General features: G+C 40.5%; 2 protein-coding genes across 2 annotated transcripts; one reads left to right on the top strand and one right to left on the bottom strand.

Annotated features, from left to right (window-relative positions):
- Positions 1-123: 123 nt before the first annotated feature.
- On the bottom strand, positions 124-5,370 carry ublcp1 (ubiquitin like domain containing CTD phosphatase 1). Its single transcript, XM_022738874.1, has 11 exons — positions 5,254-5,370; positions 4,661-4,948; positions 4,159-4,250; positions 3,720-3,805; positions 3,491-3,606; positions 3,070-3,168; positions 2,830-2,867; positions 2,550-2,648; positions 1,963-2,079; positions 1,722-1,849; positions 124-1,557 (listed from the first exon to the last, which is right to left on the bottom strand). Exons 2-11 carry the CDS (start codon positions 4,812-4,814, stop codon positions 1,530-1,532), a joined length of 957 nt encoding a protein of 318 aa, XP_022594595.1. The 5' UTR covers positions 4,815-4,948; positions 5,254-5,370; the 3' UTR covers positions 124-1,529.
- Positions 5,371-6,419: 1,049 nt separating this feature from the next.
- Positions 6,420-17,838, top strand: rnf145 (ring finger protein 145). Its single transcript, XM_022738955.1, has 12 exons — positions 6,420-6,550; positions 9,771-10,022; positions 11,713-11,821; positions 13,279-13,370; positions 14,023-14,258; positions 14,438-14,613; positions 14,913-15,053; positions 15,175-15,357; positions 15,821-15,968; positions 16,214-16,336; positions 16,472-16,705; positions 16,840-17,838. The coding sequence occupies exons 2-12, from the start codon at positions 9,839-9,841 to the stop codon at positions 17,515-17,517; spliced, it is 2,304 nt and encodes a 767-aa protein (XP_022594676.1). The 5' UTR covers positions 6,420-6,550; positions 9,771-9,838; the 3' UTR covers positions 17,518-17,838.
- The last annotated feature ends 3,795 nt before the right edge of the window (positions 17,839-21,633 follow it).

Genomic DNA, 21,633 nt, shown 5'->3' with positions numbered 1-21,633 from the left:
TGATAATTTACTGCACTTTCCTGTCATTTTCTCACATTTATTTGAATAACGGTGGTAATTTATTGTAATGAAATATTCTGTGATTACTCATTTTGAATGAACACTACAGACAGTTTAGGTACAAAAAAAAAAGTTTATTGTCGTATTTACAGCCAGGATGTCTGGGATGTGATGGGGGAACACATAAAAAGGCAGATCTCAAGAAATGAAAAAGAGAATGTCCAAGAGAGCTGTAAACCAGACATCATCTGAAAAAAATCACACCCCTAATGTTCCCAGGGAAAGGGGAACTTGTTTCATTATCCTCCCCCAGACACTTCCCCTTCTTCATCCATGACTTCAAATAAGTGTTGACAATGAGTGCAGACACATTAATTCCAGAAGCTACAAAAAAACAAAACAAAAACAAACACTAAATGCATGTTTTGTGCTGTCAGTTTCTGTCCCATCATCATCCCTCATCCTCACTTTGTTCAGTTCAGTAAAAGCTCTAAACAAAACACACTAATAACATTTTCATGAAAAAACAAACAAAATAGAACCCATCCCTTACATGGATGAGTGTGTGCGTCCAGCAGTGCAGCAGAGCCAGGACACAAAAACATTTCTGGGCAAATACTCAAACAAACTTAACCATTGTAAACTTTGACCATCTATGTGCACATTATGTGCATGTACGACGTCCTTGGCTTGTGTCCACTGACCTCTCCATACAAGTAACAGCAAACGGCAGATGTTTTCCATCAAAACGTGCACGGCAGTCAATTGTTTTGATGAAATATTTGCTTGATCTCTCTTTATGACACATCAAATTGTGTAGGTTACAGGCATCAGTCTGATGCTCATGGACTTGGATTTTGATCATTGCTCTCATCACGTCCTGCCATTCCAGTGTTTCACTTTAATTCTTCACCACAATTTTTAAAAAATGGACTTACCAGACTTGTTGGAGTGAAAATCATATTTGATATTGCCTATATTGGGGGTATATGCAGTCTTCTTGTTGAATTTCCCATTCAATTCTTACTTGGCTTATTGGCTTTTCAATAGAGAATCTCAGTCGCTTCAGCATATACCATCCGTAACAGCTCAACTTCCTAGAAAGCCACAGCAACGTGTTCCTATTTGAAAAAGATCTCAAGTATTTTCACGTACCATTTAACTGTGGACTTCGAGATGTGTTTTAAACACCTGATTGAACCTATGAGTAGCTTTTTAACCCACATGGGTACACTCTACGGTTACCACGCAATCACTGCCATCGTTATTGTCGTAAATGCAAACAACATTTGGAGAAAAAAAAGCCCATCAAGTTCCGGGAGAGACAGATAGCATGCAAATATATCAGTTGGGAAGCCCATCTCAGTCCTGAGCTTTTGAGTGTTGGCAGCTGCAGGATTAGTGTAGGATTTGTAGTAAGGTTTGAAATGAAGGACTTGTAATATCCAAGTTTGTGTGTATGTGTGTGAGAACTGGTTTAAGAGATGGTGGCATCCAGCCCAAGTCCTTGTCGCGGATGTAGTCCCTCTTCAGTGGTGCTGCCTCTTGGATAGGTACCTACACACACACACACACACACAGAGAAACACACACACGTTCAGTACATATTTCAGACATATTCTTGTGAATTTATGTTGATTTACTTATTAATTTCTTATATATGGTTCTAACAGCTGCTGCAAACAGTTGTTCATATGACTGTTTAGCGTATGTGTGCCAACCTCTCCCAGTGTTTGTGGTTGAGACCAGTGAAGTCCTCAAGCTTGGCGATTTCTTTGAGGTATTGAGCTAGTTTATATAGCTCCCTGTCCTTCTCCCTGTTAAGATGGGCCTTCATGAAGGGGCGGATCTAATATACAAACACACAAAAAAATAAGTTCTGGCAAAATATGTTATGTAACAATGACAATGATGATGAGAGAGGATAGGGTCAAAATGGTAATGATGACGTTGGCCGCCTACCTTCAGTCCGTTCTGTGGGTTCATGAGGAAGTTTCGTCCGATGTCATCAAACATAATGGTGTTCTTCCTGTTGTAAAACTCTCCATACTTCCCCCATATCACACCCAAGGGTTTCACCTGGAACAGAGCCATCAATCATCAGACAAAAACTCCATGGTGAGAAATGTTATTCCTGTGTGTGTGCATGTGTGTCTGGCCCTTTCTCAAACTGATCCGTCACCACTAGCACTTCACCCTAATGTTCTCTCCAGAACATAAACAAATAGGTGAAGCATGCAACACACATGTCACTCTTCACCTTACGCAGGAGTCGGCCCTCAGCACCGACAGAGTTGCTTGGCAAACATGGTGCCACATACATCCTCATACTGTTATTACAAGTCACCCCATTTCCCCTGTTCCCTAGTTTTGTCCTCACTCACATCATGGAGAGATGAAAGGCTGTATCAAATCTAACACAGATAAAGGCTCAATTCCTAATCCAAAAGGTAAACAACTAAATCTAGAAATAAACACTTTCTTTCTGCTGTGAAACATTTGTTTATATCAGTAATGTGTGTAACCACAGCAGATGTGCGTGTACCAACCTCTACGACCCCTCTCTTAGGGGTGTGCACTGTGATCATGGCTGCACTGTCCAACATGAACGTAATCTTGTAGTTGGGGTTGTCTGTCACTCCAAGCTCCTACACACACACACACACACACACACACACACACACACACACACACCCGCACAGTAGTGTTATTCTGTGTTCCTCTCTAAACCCAAACACTGTAGGTTAAATGGGTTAACACTGCCACCTTTTGGCAAACAATTGTACAGTGCAGCGAGAGAACCAGTGAAACAACAAATAGAATACTTACTTTCATTTTGGCATCAATCCACTTCATACTTGTAGCAGCTAAAGTGAAAAAGTACATATGTAAGATGTACAAGCCACAGGCAGAAACTGCTGTGTATCAGTGGACAAGCGAATTAGAACAACTAATGGCCACAAGATATGTACTTAGCAGTTAGTTAAGATGCACTAGTGTAAACTGCCCAATAAACAAAAAATTATTCTAAAAAACGATGTAAATAAGAAGAGAAGAGAAGAGACATACACCAGATGACAATGTCATAGTCCTCGTAGGCTGATGTCAGAAACTCGTGAAGGTATGGTCTCATCAGCTCCTGACCCGTCTCTGCACACGACTTGTGATCTAAACACACACAGGACGCAGACATCAAATGCACAGTGTCCAATTCAAAGTAGCAACTCATCACCTGATGAACAGTGATGAATTTCTATTATGCCAGTCATCCTGTGATTTCAACAACCATTGTGGCGGGGATCTGCAAAATACAGATTATATGTCAATCTGTCAAAATTTTACATCAGTCGGTCGACCCGAAGAGATGAAGAGAAAAAACAGTGGAGATAAAGTATGCAGGCAAAATGTTACATTGTGTGCTGCTTAAGTAAAACAGTCGTGTCCCGGTCAGATTCTTAAACAGACAAATGTTGGTGCCACAGTAACTCACCAAACAGCGTGTAGTCCACATCCAGTACCAGAAGCCTTTTGCCTTCTCTTGGAGGATTCATCTCCTCCACCTTGTAGTCTTTCACTCTGCGGGCAATTTTAGCCAGGTTCTCCTCTCTAAAGGCATCGACATTGTTTTCTCAGACAGACAAAGATACATTCCCATACACCCTCTCACAAATTTCATCTTTCTTCTCTACATCCACAGACACAGAAAAAAAAAATCTAACCTGTTCTCCACTTCAATGACCTCCTCCTCGATGTCAAAATCATTGACCACGTCATCATTCTCTGGGGGAGGGGCTAAAACCTCTTCCTTCACAAAACAAAACACGTGTACCAGTCAAGGGAACATTCGAGTCAATCCCATGAATAAGCAATTGTTTAGACTTAAGATGTCAGAGACTAGACCATCCAAATGGCTATGTGTCATGTAAGCCCACATAAATGACATCAATGTAGTCAACAGCTAGCAGCATCATTGCCTCAACAACCACTTATTGAACATTTGACAAGCTAGTTAGTGGCACTCTTCAATAACATTATCAGTTAGTCTTTCAATAGCTATCATGTTTGGTAGAACTGCAAATTAGCCAGTCACTCAGGCACTTAGCCAGTCAATCGGATATTTTTGGAATCAGTTCATTTCTTTGTCATCCTGCCACCTACCAGGCTCTCCTCTCTGGTACCCATCATCATGATCTTGGTGTTAGGCTTCAGCTTCAGAGAGCCCAGTTTCACCTCATCCTCTGCAGGTTTACCTGGGGGGCAGGGATAAAAGAGAGTGAAAGAAGGGAGAGAGAACATAGAGGTTCATTTAGCTTGACCCCCAACATATTCTATAATTAAAATAGAAATAATTTATAGACTACAGACAGGTGGAGAAAATTGACATTCAAGCAGACTGAGAAATGGACATGTTTGTACATATAAAACATCAGCTGATTATGAATGTGGATTCACATAGCCAAAGCCTAGGGAAATGTAGGGATGGATTTATTTGTTCAGTGTTATATTTCTCTCACGAGAAATATTTCTTACATATACAAAAGATAAAAATAACGCAATGATACAAGGGAAATAGCGTCCTGATTTCTTGTCCACCTGGTTTGGATATCATATGGCATAATTTACACAAGCTCCTCGGGTGTGATCGATGACGCCCTCTCACCTTTGACCTTGAGTCCCAGTAGTTTCTGTCTTTCGGGCAGCACCCCAGTCAAGGTCTTAATGGACTGTTTCAGGTCCATCACAGTGTCCTCCTCAGACAGAGAACTGATGGAGTACTCCTGACCTCCCCACTTTATGATCACTGACACTGACATGGCTCACACGGGCTCTTCACACACATACACACACACTCGGCTGCAGCTGGAGTTGGGTATGCACACGCACAGACAAGTGCACACACTTTCAAGCAAATATTCCAAGCTACAGTAACAAACATGCACACGTACACCTTGCAAAGAGAGGGGGATAGGTAAAGTAACAGGAGAGGTGTCAGGAAACACAGAAAGTAGCTAATAATGAAACAGAGAGCAAAACATGACATCACCGTTGTTAAGCATGTGTTGTTTTGACTGCCTATTTCCAGACACAATGGCCAAATGCCACCTAATCAGTGCAGACACTTTGACAGTCCCTGATGTTGATATTTTTAGCATGAGATGGCTAACACTGACTAGCAGCAATGTAAACACGAGCGGTAACCAGTGCAACTAGCTAACATTAGCTTACAAAGCTATATGGTTTGCGTATCCTTACCTGGTCAAGCAAGCTAACGCGTAACGCTTGGTTAACACTGTCAAATTTCGTCGAAGAGTTGAATGAATGAATGAAGTTTGCCGTTTAGTTTCATTCATCGAGAGGCGCACGCTCTGTTCTTCCTGGCGTCCTGAATCTTGCCGGTAGTGACGTAGGAACAAAAGCTTCGTTACCATAGTGACCATACCTCAATAGATTAATTAACGTAAGATCGTTTGATGGCTGTTTCCAAATAATTCATCCTTAAATGTTATCTATAAAATAAAATAAAATAAAATAAAATAAAATGAAATGAAATAAAATAAAATAAAATAATAAAATAAAACAGAAGACCACGAAAAAAATCAACACAAGTTGCTTTAGATATTTTCTCTGATTAATCACAATATTTAACAATGGAGAAATGTTTTCACTTTCCAACCCATAGATCCTGCAACCTACAATAAGTTCATTTAGGGCAGATAATGTAATGTAGTGTAGTGTTACAAATGTTTGGAATGTTTGGGCTACAACTACAACAATTATTTTCATTATCACCTAATGCGGCAATTATTTTCTCGATTAATTAATTGATTGTAGTATGTTGCAATTTATTTCTTGTTTGTCTTTAATATGTATCCTTGGAAACTATCAGTAATACTTATTATCATGGTGAAATTGAGTAATTGTAATTGTTGCTTATTAAACACAATATTTATAAATTGATAGACCGTTGTTTTCTTCTTCACTACCTAATTAATCACTTCATGACCCATCAGATATATCCACTGGTTAGGAACCACTGGGCTAATACCAAACTCTAATTACAGTGGATAATAGCAACTTATGCACTGATACATCAGTGTTGACAATCTAAAAATATATTACATTATAATATATCAGCCAGTATATCAGTAGATAGATACTATAATATACTGTAATTATCTGTACAGGTCGGGTGATTGTACTCAAGTATCATTTTGAATGCAGGACTCTTGCTTGTAATACCACTTCTTGCACCTCTGTCAAAAGTTGATCAAAATTGCTTGACTTTCCACTGTTGGCATAATAAGTGAGGGGCCAAAAGATTTACAATTTTAATGGGACAGACTATATATTGCGCATGCTCACTACATCCTTCTTGGTACTTGGATAATGGCTGCTAGGTGAGATGAGCGGATGGGCCGCATCGTTTGAGTGTGAGGCGCTTCCATCGAAAGGACCGTTAACTCGGGCGGTGCCGAGTTAAGATGGTCGATATCCGACCCGAAAAGCATCCCGAAACCGTTGTACATATTTCGAACATCGTCCTTCAAGTGTAAGTTCTGTTTTTTTCTTGTAAATCTTGGTCGGGCGCCATAGTCTGCCTGTTAGCCTGCCTACAGTTGGACTTAGTTGCTAGCAGCGGCACAGTTTGTGCTAATCTTCAAAGCTGTCTTTAAGCTATCTGCTTTTAGCGTTATGTGAATGATTGTTGACGTGTCTAAAGTAACAGCGTTAGGACCGAGCTAACTCTTCGGGTATGGTTTATTTCCGGTTGTGTTGAAGTGAGCTCGGTTGTTGACAGTAGCTAAGTGACAGCGATGCTAGCTGACTATGTTAGCTTGAATTGTTGGCACTGTGCCTGCTGCCTGCTCGTTGCAGCTCTTCATCTCTCCACAACACGTACACTGTTACAGCTATATTTCCTACTCGCCCTGAGAAACCGAAACCGTTTATTTGCTTTGCCTGTCCTATATTACACTGTTACATATAGACCAGTCTGGTTAGCAAAGTGTTTGCGGCAAAGCTAAGATATCTTTTTCTTCAGTCGAGACGGAGGGGTTACTAGAGTTCATGGCGTACCACAATCGATGCAGTACTCACTCATCCGTAACGTTTGTAGTGCCGGTGTTTGAGTTAAGCTAGTAATGGTATAAATATACCCGTTTAGACTAAGTACTACTACACCATACCCTGTAGCTGTTGGATTAAGACAGATAAAAATACAGTGGTAGACGGCTGCGTTATATAAGCTTGGATTCTGCGAAGTGATCTCACTCTGGCCAGTGATAGTCGTGATGAATTCACAGTTATGTAAGTTATCAGGATCCTGTCCCGGGGTACAGGGATATTAATGGATGGGAACTCTGCTATTGGTAACTTTGAAGTTGCCCTGGGCGTTATAAGCATATCGGAAACTTGTAAGTGCCACATTACAAGGTTGAAGTTGAATGATCAAACCTTGTTTCTCAACCCATTTGTTTGGAAAATAGCGCCCTGAATGAGACTTCCCTTAAAATGTTCCTCAAAGTGGACTCACAAGTGAAATGGTCGTTTAGCACCTTAATTGCAGGGTTGTAAACAAAGAATTTCCGCAAAGACTACAGGAGCTGGGTTGTTTGGAGTCAGTTACATTGACATTAAAGAAAGGGCATTGTCTTGCTTCCTGAAATTTCACTTTTTGTTACTGTGACTTTACGCGAGCTCATTTGCTGCCGCCGCAGGAGAGCGTGGTTAACGGTGATTGATTTATTTGAATTCCTTAAAATCAATCCATTTTATTGATTAGTTATTTTGATACATGAGAAGACACTTTGGTGTCTACTGTGTAAGGATTTAGAATCCAGGATTCAGAAATGGAAAGGAAACGATACAGAACTGCAATCTTTACTATAAGAATAAATAAACAATATATAAAGTACTATGTTACAACAATATTGATGACGACTCCAACACAATAACTAGATTGTAAAAGTGGGAAGTTACATGTGTTTTATTATAATGGTAAATCTCAGATCTTATGGAATAATCGAATTTTATGGAACATGTTACTTACTCATGCAAAGTCACATAGATGTAAGTAGATAGGCAAACATGGATCAAAAATAAATATTTGCTCTTCTACATGCAGGTATAAACAGTGTTGTGGTTTGGTGACAGAGTATACTGTGAGGCTGAGATGACAGAAATCTTAGCTTTCAGAGATTTTGTCATACTATTTACTGAGGGATAAATCTCTTTAATATCTTTGACAGTGTTAGGCCATTGTAGCTGGGCAATACTGCAAATCAATGAGCTGGACAGCTTTTATGGAAATATTGGGTTTAAGATTTTTGCATTAATGTGATGAGGTGCCTCAGTCCAGACTTATTAAGATATTTAATTCACGGACATTGCGACAGTGTATTCTCCCAGTTGCCTTTGCAGTGCTCATGTTAAGTTCTGTGCAGCTGGTAAGTGTGTGAAAGCAAACAGATAAGCCTGGACTCATTTTCATTTAATCAAGTCTAGGTCGATTATTGGCTGATAGATTTGACTATGCAAATCATAGTAGTGGGTGAAACAATTTTTCATTTAACCACTTCTCGTCCCAGCAAACCTTCTTAGTGTACTGTACCATACATAGTCTCACTTTTGGAACTGGAACGGTATTCCTCTGGAGCAGTTACATCCTTTTCCAGACTTGCTGTTTTCCCAGGTTCGTGCTTCCTGCATTTCTGTCTGAGCAGCAGAGATGTACATGACACTCATAAGTGAGAGAAGAGACACAGGAAGGGAAACAAAATTAGTTATATCTGGCACTAGTGTTTAGTTTTGTTAACGATCAGCCTGATCCACCCTGCACAAACAGACAAAAACAGGTTGTGGCACGCATTCATTTCAACAGCATGCTCAAGTTTCAGCACCAACCTGTAGCAGGAAGTTCAAAATGACCAGTGTTCACTTTTTCTGATTTAGAAATCATGTTAAGTGTAATTGGTTTCAGTGGATTTACCCCAGTCATGTATAGCTTGGTACACATTACCCTCTGGGGTTTAACTGTCGCCAGTAACATCACTTCTATAAACATATTTATGCGTCACATTGTAAGTGTATCAGTAATTCTTGTTCTTCTATAGACCGTGTTTGTCAGGAATAATTTCATGGACATCTGTTCATTCTTTAAAAGGCCGTTCTCAGTGTTACAACAAGGCTAATATAAATGGTGAGATATCAGTTTTATAACTTCCAAGCCAGGTGAAACAGTCTGTATCGTTTGACTCTCTCATATAAATATAACATCCACAATGAGAAGTTATATTGTTATTTTTCAAAGACTCTGCAGGTAGATGTAGGTGTTTGTTTAGCTTCATCTTAAAATATGAAAGGGCTCAATAAACATTATGCAAATTGTTACAACGGTGGGAATTTAACACTACCCATCTGCCAAATACAGAAAATATCTTCTGTTAGCAGGAAGTGAAGCTGTACAAGAGGGGAAAAAAATATTTTGGTTCTTAGAATAGTTAACAATTCATGTCAAAAAATGTGCTTTTTCATGCAGTGAGAAATGCATGTTTTTAGATGCATTTCTCACTGCATGAAAAAGCACTTTTTCTGATGTGATATCTTGCTTCATATAAATCTATTTATTTTCTCTTTGTCTCGCCTGCTTCCTTCTACACTCCCTCTGTCTCTCTGCCTTTCTGTGACCCCCCCCCCCCGTAATAAAGAACTGCATCCCACCTTCCTTGCATTATATTAAATCTTTTTCTGTGCCCTCTTTTTCTCCGCAGTGCACCCACTGTAAACATCCCATCTTAGTGGCCAGTTCTGCCTGCCAGTCAGAGGTTAAGCTGAGGCCATGGCAGTGAAGGACCGCGTTGAGGCGGTGCTCAATGTGGGACTGCGTGTTCCCAGCATCATGCTGCTGGATGTCCTCTACCGCTGGGATGTCAGCTCCTTCTTCCAGAAGATCCAGCGTTCCAGCCTCTCCAACAATCCCCTGTTCCAGTACAAATACCTGGCTCTTTACCTGCACTACGTAGGTTAGTGTTGGTTTCTCGCACACACAAACACACACAAGTTGTTCCGATATAAATACAATCCCCCTTTATTAACACTTGGAGGATTAGCACAAAACAAACACACTATACAAATGCTTAGCTCTGACAAAATGCATAGCCTTTTACACATTTGATAACGTAACACGTGTATAAAGAGCTGTAGCCGTTAGTTTGTCAGTGTTATCTCTCAAGTTATCATGACCTGCAATGGTTGTTTTGTTTGGACTGTTTGACGGGGTTATCGGCTAAAGTGGCTTCTGTTCTGCTGGCTTTATCAGTAGGTCGAGTGCCAACTGTCATGGTTTTACCTTTCTTAATTAGATTTGCATGATTTCTTTTTTTCAATCAGCATTGTCAGCCCTCTGTACCTAACCTGGTCAGTTTCAAAATATTGCATGGTGGTAGGCTGTAAGCCATGAGGTTGTGCATTGTAGTTAAGTAGTAGTAGTAGTAGTAGTAAGAATTGCTAGTGCAGCGACAAGGACATGATCCTCACTTACTTCACATACCGACACTAACAGTTGTTTGCCGGAGCAGCCGTCCGAAGCAGAGGCACCGCTGTCTGGATTTGTACTCTGGGAATTTGAGAAGTGTCTGTGATAGTGGGAGCACTGTTTACTTAGATTTTAAGTGAAATTGTTTTCTAAAATAATGACTGGAATCAGTGGATCTGTCTCTCAGCTCTACAATGGAGCTAAAATACACAAGCCTTGTAATGGTGGAAATCCCTTTTTTTTCTTTTTTCTTTTTTGGACCACCACCACAATTTTTCCTTATGTCAACAATGCTGTCATCTATTAGGCTTGTGGTGATATTTGATAATATAGAATATCATGATATTTCCAACCATATGCAATATTTATTTATTTATTTATTTATTTATTGCAGTTTTGCACAATCTCCTGCCGAGTCTGACCATCATTTCACTGCTTTGCTTTCTGTACATTGTAATTGGCAGAAAATATAGTAATGTAATTATATAATAATATTTATATAATAATTTTGTATTTTAAATATCCTTCAGATTGCCACAAAGCCAATCATGGACACTTAAAACAAGCTCTGTGCAGCACAGGGAGCCAGTCAGGTGTATTTTCCAGTGACACTGAAGCACTGAAAGACTAACTTTGATGTGAGAGTGAAGTTGACAGAACAAAGTCTGACATGCAGAGTGTGAAATGGCTAAAAGAAAACCGACAAGCATAGTGTTGAGTTTTCTGTGTGTGTTTTTATACGTCTGTGTTTGTGCGTGTGCGCTGTCAGACTTGGCTGCAGTTGGTTAATGAGCCAATAGGCTTGGTATGTGCTGATGTGTGCTGTGGGTGGACAGACAGAAAGAAAGGGGAGAGAGAGGCAGTAAAACCAAAGTAACTGTTGCTATGCACTGAGGAGTTTTTTGGACATGGTTTTAGGTAGTAGACTGTTGTACGATAAGCCTATTGGCAGCAGTGACTGTTTGATTGACTGTCAAAAATAGCTCCCTGCAATTACATAAGAAACATCTGTCACACACATGCACATTCGGTATATCACTTTTGTGATTGAAAAGAGGATACAGTCTGCAAAACAAGAAGCATTAGAGATGCTTACAAAAGGCACATATCTTCACTTTTTATGTATATCGGTTGTGTGTGACTGTTTGCGTGTGTCTGCATGTGTGACTGCCTTGCAGGTTACATCCTGAGCTTGGTGCTCCTGACTCTGCCTCGCCAGCACCTGGTTAAACTCTACCTGTACGTCCTTACGGCCCTGCTGCTGTTTGCTGGTCACCAAGTCTCAAGGTAAACACACACAGACAAGGGCTGCATGGTATGTCAGACACCAGACAACATGTATTGTTGGCTGATAAGTAGAAAAATTAAATTGTTGCAAATTGCTTCGATAATGGGCTTCCACCCGATAATGACGTCCAGTAATGCAGACCATGCAATGGACCAAGGATGCCAAGTAAAATCTGGTTCTGAGAGGGGATTTTTGCCTCTCTGCCTTTCTTCTTTCTCTTCTCTCCTCTGCTGTGTCAGTGCTTGTTTGCATGAGGGCGGGGTTGAGCTCCCCACACTCTCAGAGCGGACAGCAGTGTAACTTCAGAGAAGAGAGGTCACAGTGGAGCAGGTTATCTGCAGTTCTTGAAAAGTTCTCAGGCCTTTTATTTTTTTAAAGGCCTCTTAAATGTTTTCTTTAGTCTGTCATAGACAATAATGTTTGGCTGTCTGGACATGTTACAGACCTGTAAACTGAAAGTGGGATTGTTGTGACAGTGGATTGTGTGGACAGGGGGGTGTTTAATCCTAAACAAACCCATAGCAAAAAATCATTACTGCTAGCTACAATAGTTGGGAAGAGTGACAGATTTAGCAGCAACTTAAAATGAACTGAATTCCTAATTTTTCATAGATTTAATCTATCCCTTTTCTGCTGCTTATCCAGAACCAGGTTACATGAATTTAATTAATTGTATTGTTAGGAATTAGTATTGTACTGCTGGGAGGTATTAAAATAAGTTTGTTTATGCTAATAAATAATGCTAGACCTTATTATCAGCAGAAACCCTGCAGAGAGATGGAGATGGACTTTAAATTATATTTTACTTGAGTCAACAACGACAGCACTCTTATTCCATATGTGCCACAAAATCGTTCGGAAAGCAATTAACAAAACACCTGGTGAACAAGCAGAACATGAACTTGCAGAAATGCAATGTGTTTGACTGCTCCCCCTGCAGTCAACTCTCTGCCCCTTCCTAATCCACAGCTGGTGCAGTCCTAACTGATAATTGCATAAGTGATCATTTGTTTCTGAAATACCATATCATCAACATAGAGACGTGATTAGATGCAGCTATCCCATGTTCTGTTACTCAGTTAAATGCCTTCAAATGACAGAGAATGTTTTTATGAAACCTGCTATCCACATTTCTGAATCAGTGACATTTGCAGTGTGGGTGGTTATACTCTGTCAGATACACAAATGCATTTATGTCATACTGTCAACTCTAATTACTTGTCATCATTAGATTTACAAGGACACCAGTGCTTTAGTCAGCAGTCACTGTACAGTATAATGTACTGTATCTTTTTCAGTGAGCTATTCAACGAGTTTACTTGCAACATATAGCTATAGTTGGTTTTAGTTCATGTTAAGGGCTAGACATTTTCGGGTTGAGCTGCACTCTAGATCAGTTGTTTGTAATACAAAAGATTTTATCTGTTAATTGAGCATTTTGACCCCTCTTTGTCAGGGACTACGTCCGCAGTGAACTTGAGTCTGGCTATGAAGGACCGGTCTACCTGGAACCTCTCTCCATGAACAGATTCACCACGGCACTCATAGGTATAACGTTACACATGAATGCATGAAGACACACTTATAAAATATACATGATGAGACATGAATGCATCATGCTCAAACCCAGACATAGTTTGGAAGACGCACTTCAGTAGTTCCTTTGTGAGCTACATGGGTTACTCTTCCTCTGTTTCAATATGATCTCTCTTCTTCTCTCCTTCCTGGTTGCACATGCATCTGGGAAGTTTAGAGAAGTATACTTAGAAATAGTTTGGCTATATTAAAAGTCCCTTTAAGGTCACATCACCAAACCACTTTTAGCATAAATCTTACTCGAGACCAATTGCTACTCCCAGTACTGTCCATTTTGAAATGGAAAATGATGCTGCTTCTGGATCTATAGGACCTGGTTTCATCTTGCTACAGAGTAGTGATGGAGTCTCCTATACTATAAATAGACCATACTGAGTGCTGATTTCGCTGCAGAGTGAAAGCCTGAGAAAGCGAAAATAACATGGTTACAGTGACAAAGATACTGCTGTAGAGAGAGGTAGAGATTAAAGATACTAAATACACAAGTGGCCTCATATTGTCACCACTTTGGAAAAAAAAATATTCTCATAGGAGGTCTTTTAATTAGACAAGTATTACAAATAATACATCAGCATGAATCGTGTGTATGTGCATCCTCTTTCAGGTCAGCTGGTGGTGTGTACGCTTTGTTCCTGTGTGATGCAGACCAAGAGGATTTGGCTTTTCTCTGCTCACCTTCTCCCTTTGGTGGCCAGACTGTGTCTGGTTCCACTGGAGACCATTGTCTTCATCAATAAGTTCTCCATGATCTTCACTGGCCTGGAGGTCATTTACTTCCTGGCTTCTAACTTACTGGTACCATATAACCTGGCTAAGACAGCCTACAGGGAGCTGGCTCAGGTAATAAACTATTAATGTGGTCTAATGTTGCAAGCTTTTTCAGTTTTTATTACAGGATTTCAGCTATAGTAGTCCTGAGGGATTTCCTTATATGTAATATTTATGGTGTTCTGTCTTTGTCCCAATTACCTCCATCTCTCCTCTTTTCTATCTCTGTATCTATTGCTTTCTGTCCCCAGGTGGTGGAGGTGTATGGGCTGCTAGCTTTGGGCATGTCTCTATGGAACCAACTGGTCCTTCCTGTTCTCTTCATGTGTTTCTGGCTGCTGCTTTTTGCTCTGCAGATCTACTCCTACTTCAGCACCAGAGACCAGCCTACCTCAAGGGAGAGGCTTCTTTTCCTCTTTCTTACCAGGTAAGGCCATAGCACTGGTTAAGCTGTGAGGAACATCATAGATTGTACCTCACAGACTCTTATACGAGTCAGACCAGTGCATCATAGGACTATGATTTTTCTGAATTTACCTTGAGCAAATAATCATGTATCTGCTTCATAGCCTAACGGCAAAATATAATAGTCTTACCATCCAGCAAAAGCTCCATGTAACACAGAGGAAATGATTTCCATGTTTTCTGCTCAACTAAGTTGCCTAGAAGCTTCACCTTCACCTTTCTCCTCCTCTCACATGCTCTCTCCTCCCTTCCTCTTCCCAGTATTGCAGAATGCTGTAGTACACCGTACTCCCTGCTGGGTCTGGTTTTTACTGTCTCCTTTATCGCTCTGGGTGTCCTCACACTCTGCAAGTTCTACCTGCAAGGCTACAGAGCCTTTATGAATGACAACACCATGCACAGGTCAGTCAGTGTGTATGTCTATATGTGCGTGTGTGTCAGGTGCTATGTGCTGATGGTGTCAGTTGGTATGTATTTCTGCTTTTAATAACTTCTGGGGTTTGTTTTTTGTCTGTCTGTGCAGGGGGATGACGGAAGGCATCACCCTGCTGATCCTCGCTGTCCAGACTGGCCTCATCGAGCTGCAGGTCATCCACCGAGCCTTCCTCCTCTCCATCATCCTCTTCATTGTTGTTGCTTCCATCCTGCAGTCCATGTTGGAGATAGCAGACCCCATAGTCCTGGCTCTGGGAGCATCCAGAGACAAGTATGATAAATTTATCATAGGCCTAGTTTTTATTTTATTTTACTTATATAATTTTTTCTTTGGCTTTTATATTTAAGAAGCTTAAAATGTATTTTGATTAATTAAAAAATAAATGTATGCTGTTAAAAATGGCAAAATCAAAAAGTGTTAAGTCAGTAAAATCTAAATTTTGAACTTTGTGTGAGGGAACTTGGAAACGAATCAGGTATAAAATAAACTGGTATCTACATATCAACTTGTTCATTCTCCTGTCACATAATATCTCAGACACAACTAACTTGATATGGACAAAACTTGAAGAAGTGGTTTGGCATTTGGACCAAATACTCTAATGTGTGTTTTAAGAGTAGCTCAAAGAGCATGTAAAAGTGTCCTGACTGAATGTGTGCAAGAGGATTGCTCACATCAGCACAGATAAAGCAGATCGTCTTCATTTTTACTCTCTCCCCTGTCTGTCCTTCAGGAGTTTGTGGAAGCACTTCCGAGCGGTGTCTCTGTGTCTGTTCCTGCTGATCTTTCCAGCCTACATGGCCTATATGATCTGTCAGTTCTTCCACATGGACTTTTGGCTTCTCATCATCATCTCTTCGTCCATCCTCACCTCACTGCAGGTAACACACAAGCACATAACAGCTCATGCACACATACAGAACATATACACACAATACCGTTGCACAGTACTGTTGGTTTTGATTGAACTATTTTAGAACATTAAAAAACAATGAATGTAATTACTAATTTTGCTGAAATCCAGCTTTTAAAACAGTTTTATCTGCTTTGCCAAAACGTGAAGCTTTTAACATTTTGTGATTAATTATTGAATTGTATCCAAACACTTTTCCTCTGTCACCCCCAGGTTCTCGGCACTCTTCTGATCTACGTTCTCTTCATGGTGGAGGAGTTTCGTAAGGCTCCAGTAGAGAACATGGATGAAGTTATCTACTGTGTCAATGGGACTTATCGATTGCTGGAATTCCTGGCAAGTGTCCACACATGCAAACACCATATACAGTATTAAGTGAGCATAAGCAAGAAGGCAGCATGTGACATAGACAATGTCATATGATATGGTCTCAATCTCTGCCTCACTGTCACTGATTTCCTCCTTTGCCAGGTCGCAGTGTGTGTGGTGTGCTATGGCGTGTCGGAGACGGTGTTCGGGGAGTGGAGTGTGATGGGAAGCACTATCATCCTGGTCCACTCGTACTATAATGTCTGGCTCAGAGCCCAGCTGGGCTGGCAGAGCTTCCTGCTCAGGAGAGATGCTGTAAACAAGATCAAAAGCCTCCCCACAGCCAGCAACACACAGCTGGAACAGTACAACGACATCTGTGCCATCTGCTACCAGGTATGAGCTGAAGAACTAATTGGGGGGGTTCGAGTTAAAGCTAGGCCAATGTAAAATTTTATTTGATGCATGTTATCATTGACAAGTGGTTTTGAAATAAATGAAACATGTGTTTTTGTACTAATTCCTTCCAGGACATGAACACAGCTGTGATAACTCCATGCAGTCATTTCTTCCACGCTGGCTGTCTGAAGAAATGGCTCTATGTCCAGGAGACCTGTCCTCTTTGCCACTCGCAACTCAAGAGCCAATCAACAGCTGCTAGCGTCCCCAACCAAGACGCCCCTGCAGCCAATCAGAGCCCTGCAGGGCAGGAAGAAGCTGCAGCCAAGAATAAGGAGAAAGATGGCGCTCTTCCAGATGATGGGAGGGAGGAGGAAACAGGAGAGCAGGAACGAGGAAAAGGACCTGACATGCCAGCTGGAGAAACTTCTTCCTCTTCATCTGGTGTGCCCACTGCTCCCCAGCACCTTGTCAAGACTCAAATAGCTTCTTCTTCTCCTTCTTCCCTACTCATGACTGATTCTTTACAGAACCAGTCGCCCACAGATCACCCCTCTTCGTCTTCCTCCTCTTCCTCTGACACGTTGGACACACCCCCCTCTCCATCTTTCTCTCACACCTCCATCCCTTGCATCTCTCACCACTCATCCTCACAGCAACAGGCCCAGGCAGAGATAACCCCTGCTGAACCTGAGTTTAATCCAGCCTCCCCAGCGGACAGCCAGGAGTCATCTTCTGTTCCATCATCACAGCCTGACCAGCCCACTTACCCCTCTGAGGAACAGTCTCCTCCTCTGCACAGCCTCTGAACCCCTTCGTAACACACAGAACATACATGCATGCACATATAAACACTCCATTTAAATACTCCATCTGCCTATATTCTAGCAGTTGGCCATCATGTCATAAATTCAACTCCAAACCCCTTCATATCCATTTTGAGAGAAAAAATCTAGAACAATCTCTAAGCAGATATTCATCACTCAGCGTTAAGAAAAATTACAGATGATTCCAATGTCACAATATGTTGCCATTTTAAGGCAATTCTCTTGGAACAGTTAATCTAAATGTGTCTGAGTTTGACTCATGCCAGCAATGATTTCATCACAGTGGGCATAACTTTTCTCATGATTTTTTTTTTTTTTTTTTTTTTTTTTTTTTTTTTGGGGCTGGGGGTTTAAACTCAATGCAAAAAGGTGAAAGCAGTAATCTCATCTCAAAAACAACTGGGAGGTCTATATCATGTCCACGAAATGTGAAATCCCGAATGAAACTGAACATTTATTTTTGCTCTTTCCTAGATTTTTACATTGCTATGACACACACATTGACGTTTCTAAAAAAAACAAAAAAAAAACATGCTTTGTCCTTCTCATTTCAATCCCAGACTTTTCATGTGATGGTTGCTCCCACATCCTGCCTTTTGTTTGTGCAGATTCACTCTCATTGCTCTACATGTCATAGTGTTTGGGTTTTTCGCTGTAGTCCTGTATGTGCCATGATCTCATGAGGAATGGGTCAGAGGTTTGGAGAGCCTTGATAGACTATCGATAAGTGATGGTTGCATTTTAAACAGTGACAAAGTCTTAACATTTCATAAAGTCTACAGATTTCTCCATCAGTTTTGATAAAGAGTTTTGGTTTTCACTGTTGGATGACAGGAGTTATTTGTATTAATGAATACTAAGCACTAACAGACTGAATGTTGTTTCTTGAGGCCATCACATGACCTGAAGCCTGGTGCTAAGCAGAGGATACATGGTGGGGTCTAGTCAAGTGTTGCAGTGTGAACAAATCAATGGGTTCACATGGAGTAAGTCTAATTCATTTCACGTGTCAATCTTTCTCTATTATACTGCTTCAATATTTGAATCGAACTTGTTTGGCTGGTCCCAGCAAAAACAGTTGTACTCCTCATCGCCAAACTTTTGTATTATTGTTGAAGAGATGTTATTTTTAAGGTAATTTTTACATTACTGCTCTATTGGATAGCATGCAGTGCAGATGGACTGAAAACAGGGGAGGGGAAAGACAGAGGAGGTAGATAAAATGTAACAGAGGCCACAGTTTGTATTTGAACCGGCAGCATTGTGAAAATGTGGAGTGTAACTTTGCCCACTGAGCCGGCGAGGAGCCCGAACTTATATTTGTCGTTTGCCTCACTTCATTCCTGGTACTCATCCGCGCTCTTTCTCCCCGCTGAACCAGTCCATCCCAAGTTTGCCTTGGGTCCTGCAATTGTTGAGGCTCTTTCACAGCAGGAGCCAATCACCTCGCTCCATCCAATCACACCTAAGCACCCTGCTGTGTTTTCTAAGACCATCATTATCCTGCTGCTCAGTCACTTCACTCCATGAAATGTTACTACCAGCAAATTGAGCCGTTTGATAGCTTTGCTTTTTGTTTATTTTTTTTTTCCACACATGCTAGCACGCATGCACACACACACACACACACACTCAGTCAGCACCTGTGTTTAGCAAATGGGACAGGCCGGTGAGAAGTGTGTGTGTGTGTGTGTGTGTTGAAAAGTCTGAGTTTTTAAATGAAAGACTAAAACTTCAGAATGCTAAGTCCTGATGCACGCTTATATGTAGAGCTTGCACGCTGCCACTGTTACCATAGCATTTGTTTGTTGTCCCCAATGTGTTCTAACCTTGCTACCAATGTATTTCTGCCATTTCTTTCTTTTCTTTGAGTTGCATTTGCACTAATGTCATTTATACTAGCAATGCTCCAAAGCTGTTCTGTGGCTGTCAGCAACCAAATACCCTCTGATGTGTTTGTGGTACAAGGAAACAGCCCAATCTGTTTGTGTGTAATGTATATAAATGTTGCTCTGTATGGCATCTATATTAAACCAGAGGAGTGTTGTTATATAAACAAGATCAGGGCTTGAGTTTTCCAAAGCTTCCCAGCGGTTCAGTGTTCTTTGTTTCTTTACTTGCCTGTGAACAGAGACAAAACCTCTGGCTAAGAAGCTTTTGAGAAATCAAGCCCTCTGATCTGTGAGACCAGCCAGTGTTGCTGCTTCTCCGGTCTGTATGACGCGTCCCCAAGCTGGTGTGATCACTCCAGTGCCCTCTACTGTTAGGAGTGGGATCAGCATGGCGCAGATGGACAGGAGATGCACTAGTTAACCCTCAACAGTATTACTTAATACCACTATTACTAAAGGTCTTATACTATGAATGACTTTATTCTTGACATTGGGAAGCATTGGCTGTGGGGCTGAGAATGAATACATGATCAATGTAGGATCAAACCTGGCCAATGCTGTTTAACTGTTTGTGTTTTTTTTTTTTTTTTTTTTTTTTGTTTGTTTTTTTTTTTTAAGAGATGAAATGTAGAGTTTGATGTATTTTGCACATGTTCCTCTGAAAGGTGAACATTAGGACTTTCTGTATTCTTGAACGACTTCATATTTTTATTATTAGCTCCATTCCTTAGACTTTGATTTAAACAAAGCACTTGAAATGGTTACAAAGATTTGAACTGCTTCATACACATTTGGGTTTCATGGTGGAGTGTTTGAATTGTATCGTGCAGAGAGGTTACCTGCAGGATAAAATGTCAAATGCTCCACATGCGGATGTCATTGGCAACTGTACGTGGATTTGCATTGCTGTAGTAAGTGATAAATAACTGGCAGAGAAGCCTGTCAGCTGTTGATTCCACATGTATTTGCTAAGTTTATACTCCATGTTGGAGACATTGCAGTTGTTGCAGTCTCTCTCCAGCCTCTGAACTGTGACACTTTTTTTTTTATTTTTTTTTTTTTTAAATACTGTCTGGGACAGTTTCACATCAAATGTTTTACGATAATCTAAACTCAGTATCTAATATTTGATTATATAACCTATCCATTTGATACCTAGAGAAATCTTATGGACACTCAGTATTTTATTTTGAATCTTTAAATGCATTATTTGCATTCCAACACATCTCTGAGATTTCAGCTGTGGGACTGACTACATGTAAAATGCATCAGTGCCTGTTTAGGCTATTTGTCTGTGAGCTTAAGTGCCAAACAAATGCATCAAGCCTTCACTGCTGCTCCTCACGCTGGGCAACATCAATTTTGCATTTTCCCCCTCCACCCTGTCTGGAGCTTTTTTTTTTTTTTTTTTTTTTTTTTTTTCTTATTGACTTGCAAGTTGCCAGTGTGTCCTCAGCATCCTAATATTTGTCATACTGAAATGTTACTACTACCAGACATGTAGTTTAATTTGAAATTTTTCTCCACTGAAATTGCTGGAGATGAATACATATGATCAGTGGGATTGCTAAAGTCCCTGAAATCCAGATGTTTCTGAGACTCAATTTACCACAGTGCTTTGCAAAATCATAACTATTATGTTGGACATGTAAGCAAATATGGTAATGGAATCTATAGCTGCCATGTAGTACTCTGACCACATGTTTATTTTCTGAAGCGTTTTAGAAAAGGAAACAGTTAGCACTGCTGTCCGGTACTGTTGCCTCTGGCTGACAGATGTGTTGAGATTTACCTCAAAAGAGCCTGATTGTGTTCTGGGCTGCTCATACTGAGACTCCCTACAGAATTTAGATTCTCTTTTTATTTTTATTTTGTCTGATTAGTTTTTCCACACAGATTTAGGACCTTGCTCTGTAAAACCTGACTCTGAATGCCAGTTGTATTCTGTTAACCTTCTCCACGGTTGGTTTTGGATTCTATGCCTGGCATTGCCTTGGTTATTTTACAAAAATTGAATGTCAGAAATAAAATGAACCATCCACTCTAGACCCTGCATTTATTTGATTTAAGATTCTTCTTTTTACAGTATATTAAATTGCAGTAGGCTCGTCAAGTGTGAAATCTATTACTATTATTGTTATTTAGAGTAGTAGTTGTAGTCCTAGTATTTAAATTTCAGCTTGTAAATTAGTATAATTACAATAAC

The sequence above is a fragment of the Seriola dumerili genome, unplaced genomic scaffold, assembly GCF_002260705.1.
Source record: "Seriola dumerili isolate Sdu_G_001 unplaced genomic scaffold, Sdu_1.0 BDQW01000040.1, whole genome shotgun sequence".
Lineage (NCBI taxonomy): Eukaryota > Metazoa > Chordata > Actinopteri > Carangiformes > Carangidae > Seriola > Seriola dumerili.
Note: the sequence above shows the minus strand (reverse complement) of the source record. Positions and strands in the feature narration are given on the sequence as shown.

Coding starts and splice junctions, on each gene's coding strand:
- rnf145 (XM_022738955.1), top strand. CDS start 9,839: ATGGCAGTGAAGGACCGCGTTGAGGCGGTGCTCAATGTGGGACTGCGT. Junction 13,371..14,022: donor ATTCACCACGGCACTCATAG/GTATAACGTTAC, acceptor ATCCTCTTTCAG/GTCAGCTGGTGGTGTGTACG. Junction 14,259..14,437: donor CCTACAGGGAGCTGGCTCAG/GTAATAAACTAT, acceptor TTCTGTCCCCAG/GTGGTGGAGGTGTATGGGCT.
- ublcp1 (XM_022738874.1), bottom strand. CDS start 4,814: ATGTCAGTGTCAGTGATCATAAAGTGGGGAGGTCAGGAGTACTCCATC. Junction 3,169..3,490: donor TGTGGACTACACGCTGTTTG/GTGAGTTACTGT, acceptor GTGTGTGTTTAG/ATCACAAGTCGTGTGCAGAG. Junction 1,850..1,962: donor ACCCACAGAACGGACTGAAG/GTAGGCGGCCAA, acceptor TTTGTATATTAG/ATCCGCCCCTTCATGAAGGC.